Raw genomic sequence first — 12,060 nt, forward strand, 5'->3', positions numbered from 1 at the left:
TAACTATATAAGGAAAATCAATATTGGGGAGTTTAGTTCTAATTTAATATGAAAAGAAAAAAGAGAAATGAAGCAACTCTCTACATGAGCGCCATACAAATATTTTACCAAGGAAAACATGCAGTGGCCTTCTAGGAGTATATATCATTCTCGGTGACAGCATAGTAACTCAATGTATGAAAGTTGATAGCATTGCCACAAATGCATTATGACAATTCCAACAACTAGGACTCATTAGTAAAAAAATATATATTTTAGATATTTTTTAAATATGAGAAAATGGTGTTAGATTTGCTAAGGTTTAGAATTAGGGAAATACTTAGTTTTAAAAACTCACAAACAACCCTATAAAAAATGATCTTTCCTTTTTGTATTCTGCAGTGAGCGAGAAGCTAATGAAAGAAAAAAGAACGATGAAGAAAAATCAAACACCAAGCCCTCAAATTATGCAAAGGTTATTTTTTCTTAATATTTTTGAAAGATACAACACAAGCAGGGGAGGGACAGAACAGAGAGAGAAGGACAGAAGATCTGAAGCAGACTCCTTACTACAAAGAGCCTGATCTGGGGCTGGAGCTCACAAACCTTGAGATCATGACCTGGGCCCAAGTTGGACCTTCTACCCACTGAGCCACCCAGGTGCCCCACAAAGATGATTTCTTAAAAGATATGAAGATGACTATTTTCCCATTCATCCTCAGCATCTTACATTCTCCTCCAGTTTTTGATAATAAAAATGCCCACATTCTGCTTCAAAGAAAAGAGACTTTGCTAATATTTGCATTTTGGTTATAACAACATTTTTTTCTGGCTTTAAGGTTCAACATTTTTCTCACTTTTGTAGAGAATTCTCCTGCAGTGTGTGTCCACGCTTGCTTTATTCTCTCCTCTTTGGGAGAAATAGGGATTGAGAAATAGAGTATAAAAATCTTTACAACCTCAACTGCATGCTTATCTCTGACACTAAGTGGGAAATGAGGTTTCAGGTAGTTTGTCGACATTGAGTTTTACAATTCAGGTAATATAAACTAATTTAAAGCTTCCCCTTCAGCTTCTCTCCTTGATATTTTTTTCCTATTTCCTCCAGATGGCTTTCTGAGCATCAACAACTCAATAGTGTGTATGTGAGATGCTGCCTTTTCTATTTACTTTTCAATCCAAAGGAGACATCTTCAGTCTTTTGCAGTGATAAGCACATTTGTAGCATTAGATTTCTGTGATATTGTCCTTGGGTCAAGAGTACACCTCATGTGGAAAATGAGAGAAAGGAAGAAAGGAAGCAAGGAAGAAAGAGTATGGGACACCAGGAGATCTGTCAAGTCTTACTCCCTGTATTTTTAGGACCAGAGCAGGGAAGTTGAGAATGAAGTGGAGGATGGAAAGAGGAAAGGATTTTCTAAAACCAAGTTTGAGAAAGCCACCAAGCCAAGAAGGGAGGAAATCCTATTCACTTCCCCTTTCTCATTTTTTAGGATGAGTGTGGTAACTTTCGGGAGTACATGAGGAATGATGAGCTCATGTGCACGCAAGAGAATGACCCCGTGCATGGTGCTGATGGGAAGTTATACAAAAACAAGTGTTACATGTGCAGAACGATCATGTGAGTAAGAGGATCCTGTTGCCCCTTCAGTGCGGCAATTGCATTTTTACGTTTATTTTTTTCAGTGCAAAAAGTGGGTTTTATCAAGCATGGGGATAGGACCTGTGGAAATTGCATTTTTAGGAGCTGGTGGATTAAATAAATGTACATGAATCAATGGAATCCTTAAAATAAATCTTTAGATTCAAGGCCCTTATGTTGAGAACACCTGGTATAAGAGAAAGAAAGCTTGGACTTGCAGACAGGAAATGCAGGTGTAAATTCTAACCGTGATAAATTCTAACCACGGTGTCACTCATAACTAAATCACACTCAACAGAGAAGTCTTTCTATTTAAGAAATGCAGATTTTTACACCCCAAACTATATTGTCAGAAAAATCAAGGCTAAGGAATTAGTTTTTCATTTAATTTTTTTAATGTTTATTTGTTTTTGAGACAGAGAGAGACAGAGCATGAACGGGGGAGAGGCAGAGAGAGAGTGAGACACAGATCTGAAGCAGGCTCCAGGCTCTGAGCTGCCAGCACAGAGCCCCACGTGGGGCTCAAACTGGTCAACTACGAGATCATGACCTGAGCCGAAGTTGGATGGTCAACCAACTGAGCCACCCAGGCACCCCAGGAATTTGTTTTTTTAAAAGGGGTTTCTAGGTTATTTTGACGGACAACCATATTTGGGGACCAGTGAACATGAAGAGACTAATGAGCACAGCTATGAAAAAATTTATGTGAACATGGTAATAATAATCAGTATTTTTTTTCCCTGCTCTTTGTAGTATGTTCCTGGAGATAGAAATTATCAATAGTACCCTCTTTTTATGTTCTAGGAAAAGCTAAGCTCAAGGAATTTAAGCAACTTGTCCAAGGTTATATGTCGATTAAGTGATGAGCACTCTAAACCAGTTTGCCATTGCATACTTTTCTTTATATCATCCTCTGGTTGAATGTTCTATATCATATTTTATTAAGGGTTGCTCAACTTCCCTCTGGAAGTTATAGGATATAGTCCTTGTGGCTATATCTTTAAACTACTTTTTGTCTTCTTCTGTAGTCAAAAAGAAGCTTTGGAAAGGGCAAGAGTTGGAGAAAAGCCATCCCACATTAGATCTTCTGCAGAGGAAAACAGCCCAGCCTCCTCTAGCTCTTTTCTGGTAAGAATGACTGCTTCAGAAAAGCTACTCATTAACTTAAAGCACCAGTGTTTGGGGCCTGTTGCCGCTTGCCCTCCATGAACTTCATTTCCATAGAAAGGCCTTGGAAAGGCTAATCCAGTGTAGCTCCAACCCCTTTGTGTGTAGTTCAGGTTCATTGAGAGTGCTGGGATGGCTCAGCACATTATTCATGCTCATTTAGATTATTAGTCCTGCTCCAAGCCAATTTCGTACATTTTTGCCATTTAAACCATGGGTGTACATGAATGTGACTTATTGCTCATGTGGTCAAATAAGTAGTTAGGAGCCTCAACTCTATAATTTTAGCAGGCCAGAAAGATATTCTTCATCCAGCTTCCTCACTCTCCCCCTCCCAAAACCAACCCTCTTCCCAATAGCCTAGAAAGGTATGTTGAGCACGTTCAAGCTTATGAAATTCCACCAATCAGCAACTCACAGTGGCTAAAACTTGCTTCTTCAAAATACAAGTAACGTATACCTAAGTGTAAATTAGCCCAACAGTTTGCTTTCTTATTTTTTTATTTTTGTCAAGGGTTTATTTCTTAAAGAGAGAGTGAGAGTGACAGAGGAACTGAGAGAGAGGGAAGACAGAGGATCCAAAGCCAGCTCTGTGCTGGCAGCAGAGAGCCCAGTGTCAGGCTCAAATTGATGAACTGTGTGATCATGACCTGAGTCGAAATTGGATGCTTAACCAACTGAGTCACCAGGTACCCCACTGATTGCTCTTTTAGAGCTTTGCCAAGGTGGGGAATATAAAGGAGGAAAGGGGAGTAAGAGAACATGAAGCATATTTGTGAAGTAGAATATCAAATTGGCCCCTAACAGTGAGATTTTAGCACCTAGACTGATTACCTAGAAAAAAAGAAAGAAAAGTATCAAACATGAATTTTATCTTATTATTTGCCCAATTTAAGTAGGATAATAGATGAGTTGCACTAGTGAAATATATAGTAATGACATATTTCTAGTAAATTAGATGCTTTGCTAGGAATCCCATAAACATGGAGATAAACTATTCACAAAATCTGTTCTTTTCCCCCCTAGCTTTACTGAGATACAGTCAACATATAACATTGTGTGAATTTAAGATGTACGGTGTGTTGATTTAGTACACTTTTATTTTGCAAAATGATACCACCATAGTGTTAGCAAACACTGCCATCACCTCACGTAATTACCATTTTTGTGTGTGTTGAGAACATCTAAGCTTTATTCACTTACCAACTTTCAAGTATATAATACAGCATTATTAGCTATAATCACCAGGCTATATATTACGTCCCCAGAATTTATTTATCTTATAGCTGAATGTTTGTACCCTTTGACCAATATCTCCCCTTTCTCCCAATCCAATTCCCTGGTAACCATCATTCTATACTCTGTTTCTGAGTTTGAATTTTTGGTTTCCAAATATAAGTGATATCACAGAATATTTGTCTGTTCTTTGTCTGACTTATCTAGCATAATGCCTTAAAGAGTCATCTAAGTTGTCATGAATGGTAGGATTTCCTTCTTTCTAATAGTAGGAATTCCTTCTTTCCAGTGGCGTGGATATGTGTGGGTGTATGTGGGTGTGTATATAACACATACTTTTTTTTTTTTAATTTTTTTAAATGTTTATTCTTGAGAAAGACAGAGAGTGAGTGGGGAAGGGGCAGAGAGAGAGGGAGACACAGAATCTGAAGCAGGCTCCAGGTTCCGCAGTATCAGCACAGAGCCCGACATGGGGCTCAAACTCATGAACCGTGAGATCTTGACGTGAGCCAAAGTCAGACACCAACTGAGCCCCTAGGCCCCTCTATAACACATATTCTTTATCCACTCATTCACTGATGGACATTTAGGTTGTTTCTGTATCTTGGCTACTGTGAATAATACAATCTATTTTCTTAAAAAAACATTTTACTGAAGTATAATAGTCATTTAGAAGAAGTATGCTTTTCATGAGTGAACAGCTACATGAAATATCACGAAAGGACCACACCTATAATAATAACACCTAGGTCAAGAAATGAGATATTGCTGGCAGACCAGAAGCCTCATCAAGTGTACAGTCTGGTTTTGAGCTGAACGTTCTCTTGGAGATGAGAATCATATTCATTATTCATTTCATCATCCATCCAATCATTCTACAAATGTTTATTGAACACTTACTATTTTCCAAGCATTACTTATGTGTATGAGAATGATAGCCATAAACACAGCAGACAGTACTCTCTACACTCATGGAGTTTGTATTTGAAGAACATAGGTAATCGATAACATGCACAAATAAAGTGTAAACCCAAGAGAAAATAAAATAATATATAGCAAATATTAGGATCGGGGTAAGAGGGGATACAGTGTTAAGTAGCCTGTACAGGAAAGCGCTTTGAGGTGACATTTACATCAAAGCCTAAAGGGATTGATTCCATACACGTAAGTGAGCAGGACAAGAAAAGAATAGCAAAGCTCCAAGGAAGGAGTTAAAGACAGCAAAGAGTCCAGTGTAGCTGAAATAGAGTAACCTCAGAGAGAGCCATAGAAGAGGAAGTCATTAAAGTAACAGGAGGCCATATTATATAGGATTTTGTAGACCATATTAAAGATATTGACAGGGCACCTGGGTGGCTCAGTCAGTTGGGCATCCAACTTCAGCTCAGGTCATGATCTCATGGTCTGTCTGTTGGAACCCCACGGCAGGCTCTGTGCTGAAAGGTTGGAGCTTACAGCCTGGTTCACATTCTGTGTCTTCCTCTCTCTCTGCCCTTCCCCCACTCATGCTCTGTCACTGTCTCAAAAATAAATAAAACATTAAAAAGTTTAAAAAAACAAATAAAGATATTGACTATCATTCTGAACAAAGGTTTTGTAAAGAAGAGTAATGTGATCTGATTTATTTTTTAAAAGAATAACTTTGCATGATATATTGAAAATAAACTACAGGGAGACAAGTGCGACATCTGGATAGCTGAATAGTCATGGAAGTAATCGTCGGAAGAGATGATGGTAGTTGATACCATGGCAATGGTGGTAGAAGTCATGAGAGGTGGTTGGATTCTGGGTTTGCTCTGAGAAGAAATCAAAAGGTTTCTCCAAGCCCATCCATCCCTCTTGAGTGCCATTGAGAAAATCTTATTTATGTTTTGCTTGCTTAGGATTCTGAGATGTGCAAACACTACCGAGTATTGCCCAAGATGGGTTACCTTTGCCCAAAGAATTTACAGCCTGTCTGTGGTGATGATGGCCGGACATACAACAATCCGTGCATGCTCTGTCATGAAAACCTGTAAGTCTACAAGTTGCACTCTCATATGTTCAAGTGTAGAGATTCTTGACTATGGTGTTGACCCACCGTACTGCACTGATAGCCATTTGAGGTGTGTTGTACTAATTTACTAATCATAGCAGTTAAAAATTCAAATTTTGTGGATAATCTTATTCATATATAAAATAGAGAGGATTGAAGATTACCCTTTTGACTAAATTGCTTATATACTTTACTGAGTAGAAGAGAAGGGGAAAAGTGATGGGGTTATAACAATTAGAGAAAGTCTCTGTTAGCCCATGTACGCTCATGATAATGTGAACATCGCCCACGTGCTGTATGAAAAGAAAAAAAGTTGAAAATCATGGCTCTGTTGCATCATGCCAGCCTATAATCTCTACTGGGCCTATTGACTCCCTGGTAGGCACGTATTTCAGATCCTCTCCAAGTCTTCTTGGTGAAGGAGTGGTGTCACACAAGAGAAAGCAACCAGGAACAAATGGCAGACTTGGTGTGGGCTCTCAGATTTATTATTATCTGTGCATCTGTGGGCATATTATCATTCTGAGATTAAGTTTTTCCACTGGAGAAGTGCAGACCATTCTCTGAGCCAGCTGACTTCACTAGATTGTTAAGAATGGCCATTTTTATTTGAAATCAAATGTAAGGGATATAATACTGTCATTATTGGTTAGAGCTCTGTTGCTTTTCTGTTCAAATACTGTCTTACTCTCCCCTCCATTCACATGCTTCACCTTTTCCCAGCCTCCACTGGACCAGCTTTAAGTGAAAGCATGGTGGCAAATCTTAACTTTTTCATCCCGCCCCACCCCATCCCACATTTACACTGTGGTCCATGTATGTTCTAGCAAAGCCCAGAATGTGAGGATGGGACACTCTGCAGTTTATATACTTAGAATAACATTTGAATGTGAGTGTTTTATGTGTTCTCACATCTGTAGGTAAAGCACCTGCACATTTATCCTCTCAGTGAATACTCACTATATTGTACAGAGGGTGAATCTGAGGCTCAGAGAGTCTAGGTAATTTGTTTAAAGTCGCAAAGCCAGGAAGTAAATCAGACAGCATTTTAACCTTGTTGCTTTGGACCCAAAAACCATTTTCTTTCCTCCCCACTACACTACTGTTATATCTGTGGCAGTAGTTCTTTTGGGGATCAAAACATTTGGGGATCAAAAGTTCCTTTGATGATATGGAGAAAGTTACCTCTTTTCAGAAAAGAAAAGAGAATGAAGCACCATTAGTGATTTGTATGTATATTATCTATGGGCACATAAATCTCTTGAAATTCATCTATGGATCTTACAGAGTTTTAAGAATTAAGAAATCTCCATTTAAGAAATGAATGCAACCATTCAGGAATTTGTTCTTATATATGCCTTCTCTTCAGCCCAGAAATTTTTCAACTTCCCTTTACTGTAAAGGTCAGGACCTAAATTACCCACCCAGTGTTCTTCAGTCATTCCATTAACTGTATAAGCCCATAACAAGTGATACTCTAGTCAAGGGAACATTGAGTCAGACGCTTCGATGGTAAAAATATTAAAAAAGCATGCCTTTGTTTAGCTAAAGGAACTGGAAATATATATTTAGCTTTGTTTAGCTAAAGGAACTGGGAATATATATTATGGAGGGAAGACCCAGGCCATCCAAGGCGAGAGAGAGTAGTACTGGTTTCTGTGGTCTCAGAGGAAGTTAGAGGGGAACCATTCAACTTGAGCAATGTCCAAAGACAAGGCAAACTACCTTGATAGACAGTGAGTTTCTCATCACCAGAGGCAAACAAGTAGATATTTAGTATATAATATTTCTTAAGAGAAGCATTAAAATTTCATACTTTTTAAGATTTTTTCCAGCTATAAAATTCAAACCGATGTATTATTATATTTTACACAATCTATAGTCCATATATATTTTATATATTTTTATTACATATACGTATTGTATTTTGTAATCCCACATTATAGGTATTCAATAAAGTGAAGCTTCTCTTTGGGATCCAGTTTTCCCATCTGTAAAATAATGACTTTGGACTAGATGGTTTCCAGGTTTATTTCCAACACTGAACAATTTCATGAATATATAGATGATTGAGGTGTGATGGGATGGATCCAGGACTGGGGAACAATCTGGAGCTGAATCTGAAGGAAGACTAAACCCAAGTGATCCCTACTGGAAAATAGTCGAATTTGGATCCCGGGTCCTACCTTTGATTTCAGTTCTGGTGTGATGCCCAGATGTCACCCACATTGATCCTTGCTGTTGTTTTTCTTTCATTATAACTGAGTTTTCCCAGCTGTTAAATTTCCTCTGTTCTGTTTTAGAATACGCCAGACTAACACACACATACGCAGTGAAGGGAAGTGTGAAGAGAACAGCACCCTAGGAGCAACACCTCTCTACGTGCCAGCGTCTGTAAGTACACCGCATTCATTGTTGCAGCGCCCGAGCCAGCTGGTTCTGCTTCTGTGTCTTCCGCTGGCTGATGGACATTTCTGGGTCAGATAACCCCAGAACTGGTCACGTCTTCCTTGTGAAGATAATTAAGTAATTACTGAAATATGCAGGGATAATAATATAATAGTTAATGTTTTTTTTTAATAGTTAATGTTTTTAAATGCTTACTGGGATCATTAATAGATTGTTTATAAGCAATGTCCCTAATGTGAGACTTTTGCAAAGTAAGTTTTATTTTCTGTGATCTACCATAAAAAGATAAGACAAAGATTGAGAGAGGTCACATAGTGACAGAACCAAATTTCAACCATTTCTGTATTATCCACCCATTCTTGCACTTCACACTGGATTAAACTGTTTCCCAGCATGAAAAGCTGGCCCTTTTTCAATCCCTGTAAGGACGTTTTGACACACATTACTGAGTTTGCCATTCTCCCTGGTGATCGCGTTTGAGGATGCTTCTCCTCAGGCAAGATGATATGTAACTTGGGGGCAAATGTGGGAATTTTCAAATAAGAGAAACTGTTCAGGTAAATATGGGTTTCTAGTCCAGCTTTCTATATTCCTCATATATGAGACCTTTGGCAAATCAAAGATCTAAACCAAAGATCTCACCAAGTTCTTGAAAATATTCAATAAATACTGACTTTTAAGTATTTGGCACAGTGTATACAAACTAATGGCACTGATTATTGTTATCACTATTATTGTTATGTTGAAGAGACCAAAGTATGAACTTAGACAAAGAGCCCACAATATAAACTTAGAGAAACAGACCCTGGCAGAGTGCTTATGTGTTTTTACTAATATTAATGAATTATAGCTTAATAAATTTACATTTAATGTTAAAAATATATTTATAGGGGTGCCTGCGTGGCTCAGTCGGTTAAGCCTCTGACTTCAGCTCAGGTCATGATCTCATGGTTCATGAGTTCAAGCCCCTTGTCAGGCTCTGAACTGACACCTTGGAACCTGGAGCCTGCTTTAGATTCTGTCTCTTTCTCTCTCTCTGCTTCCCCCCTGCTCACACTCTATCTCTGTCTCTCAAAAATGAATACACGTTAAAAAATTTACAAAAATAAAAAATAAAAATATATTGGGGCACCTGGGTGGCTCTGTCAGTTAAGCATCCGACTTCAGCTCAGGTCATGATCTCACGGTTCGTGGGTTTGGGCCCCATGTCGGGCTCTGTGCTGACAGCTCAGAGCCTGGAGCCTATTTCAGAGTCTGTGTCTCCCTCTCTCTCTGACCCTCTCCTGCTCACTCTGGCTGTCTCTCTCTCTCTCGGTCTTTCTCTCTCAGAAATAAATAAAACATTAAAAAACTAAAATTAAATAAAAATATATTTATATTCAATAAAACAAAATATTGTAATCAATTACATTTACTAAAATATATATATGTATTTCTTATTATCCACAACTGGTTTCATGTCCTTCCATGAATGGCACATCCCTAAAGAAAACATAAAAACTTTTGCTCTACTTCCATTCTTGTGTTTGCCGTCTTATTACCTATAAATTCCTTTTTAACTATTACATATAAATTCTTAGTGATTTGCTCCTTATCTCATTGACAGCATATACTCTCCCTCCTATCTCATAAACATACCAAGTTACATATAACTTAGGATGGGGACATAAAAATACTCTTTATGTGAATCCTGAAGACCACACCTCAGACCATATCCTGCTGTTATCTCATGTAGACAACTTGACAAAGAGGACTTTATGAGGCATGTGCCATAGGAAATACTGATAAGATGTATTTATTCAAATAAGGAAGAATCTTGACAGGGCTAAGCATAATAAAGGTTTTGTAAGACAGTTCCTTCCTTTCATTTTTGGGTATATTCTTTCCACTAGAATTATGTAACAAACGTTATTAATGACAGGACTGATTTATGGTGTAAGATGATGGAATAAATCATTAGAACAAAAGATGTCCCGAATATGGCTTCAATTCCCTCTCTAGAATTCAGAGGTGTGATCTTGGAAATACCAAGGTGGTACAGGTGGGTGATGGCCCAACATTGCTCTGATGAATATTATGCATGCATATCCCGGAGGTCATAATCTGTTGCCTGACCTTTGTTCCTGTTTGGAAAGATTCTATAAGACAGTCTGGAATCTGAAGAATGAATTAAATAAAGGCCAGATCACAACTTTCCTGGAAAAATAGACCGAGGATCCTAGAATGCATTCTTACACTTAATATCTATGAAGTATTTTCTATTGTACAATAACTGCTATGATTTATGTAACTCAGAATTTTGTGTACTCTTTCCTTGTGCGCATCCTCACTGTAGGCCTGTGAATGGGACAGGGATTATTATCTTTCCCATTTTATAGAAAATCAGCCAGGGGGAAATCCTGCAATTATCAGAATTATTCAATATTTCATTCTGAGTGTGGTGTACATCTTCTGACTTCAGAGCTTATGCTCTGCTACCATCCCATGGTTATCAGGAGATTCTGAAACCCAGAAGCTCTAGAAAAGGGATTACATATCTCAATTAAATAATAATTAGCTACCTTGAAAGGAAACTTCATGACAAAGATTTTCAAAGATGTAACAAGACCATAGATTGCCACTTTCCAACCAAGGGAAATCTCCTAGGGTGGATGTGAGAACTAAAATGGAGCTGTGAGTTTGGAATGATAGCGCTACTGGTGCTGCAGGGGGTACAGCTGACAGTGTGCAGTGTGCAGAAAACTTCCTGAGGCCCTTGCCCTCTTCTTTGCCCTCTTTTGAAAATTCTTTAAATGTTGATTTCATGTTTTATATGTCAATTTCAAGAGTGAATGAATATTGGATGAGTCAAGTAAGAAAGATACCTGATTAAATTCTTACGACCCAAAACAAACTATCATAGTAAAGCATCAGTGTTGGAGGGATTGAATTTAAGTTCTGACCAGATGTGAGACCTTGACAAGTCACAAGCCTTCTCTGGAGCTCAGTTCCCTCCTCCATGAAACGATGTTAATGACACCTACCTCTTTTCATTACCATGAAGACCACATGTAATCAAGGGCAGAGTTCATATTTGTATCTACCTCAACAAGTAATATTCACTGGGTGCTCATTACTCATTGAATCAGTTGAATAAACGTGAAAGTGATTTTGAATGGGGAGTTCTTGGCAGAATGCAGTGATCTATGGATTTCTTTGACTATGACATAGCTATAAATGTGTAGCCCACATGTCTGTAATATCTCTTAGTTTCTAGCACCTAAACTATCCATCTTCTCTTCTAGGACAAATGATGGAAGAATTGGTGAAAGCCATGAGGGAAAATAGATGCCCTAATTCTGAATCGCCTTACTCTCATCATCTGTATATACAAAGAATTCTTCAGAGCTTGTATTATTTACTATAGAAAACAATACAGTGCTGTTGGGGGAATGGACTCACTGACTTTTCAGTCTTTCCCATCTCTTTCCTCCTAGAATCTGTGATCCAAGAGCATAGAGACATCTCCATCTGTCTGTGCTTGAAAATCTCCTGATCACAATGCTGTCTGTTCAACTACTTGTTCAATAAAACTAAACCCAGCAGAACACCA

At 38.2% G+C, this 12,060-nt stretch overlaps 1 protein-coding gene across 1 annotated transcript in view; it reads left to right on the forward strand.

The window, feature by feature from the left end:
* SPINK5 (serine peptidase inhibitor Kazal type 5) overlaps positions 1-12,060 on the forward strand; it is a 270,877-nt gene extending 258,817 nt beyond the window's left edge. The window contains exons 31-36 of the mRNA XM_077772967.1: positions 382-454; positions 1,473-1,600; positions 2,650-2,749; positions 5,908-6,038; positions 8,363-8,453; positions 11,753-12,060. Coding sequence (XP_077629093.1) covers positions 382-454; positions 1,473-1,600; positions 2,650-2,749; positions 5,908-6,038; positions 8,363-8,453; positions 11,753-11,761 — 532 coding nt within the window. The 3' untranslated portion in view covers positions 11,762-12,060. The remainder of the gene's footprint in view (positions 1-381; positions 455-1,472; positions 1,601-2,649; positions 2,750-5,907; positions 6,039-8,362; positions 8,454-11,752) is intronic.

This window comes from Crocuta crocuta, unplaced genomic scaffold (genome assembly GCF_008692635.1).
Source record: "Crocuta crocuta isolate KB4526 unplaced genomic scaffold, BGI_CrCroc_1.0 scaffold107, whole genome shotgun sequence".
NCBI classification, from domain to species: domain Eukaryota; kingdom Metazoa; phylum Chordata; class Mammalia; order Carnivora; family Hyaenidae; genus Crocuta; species Crocuta crocuta.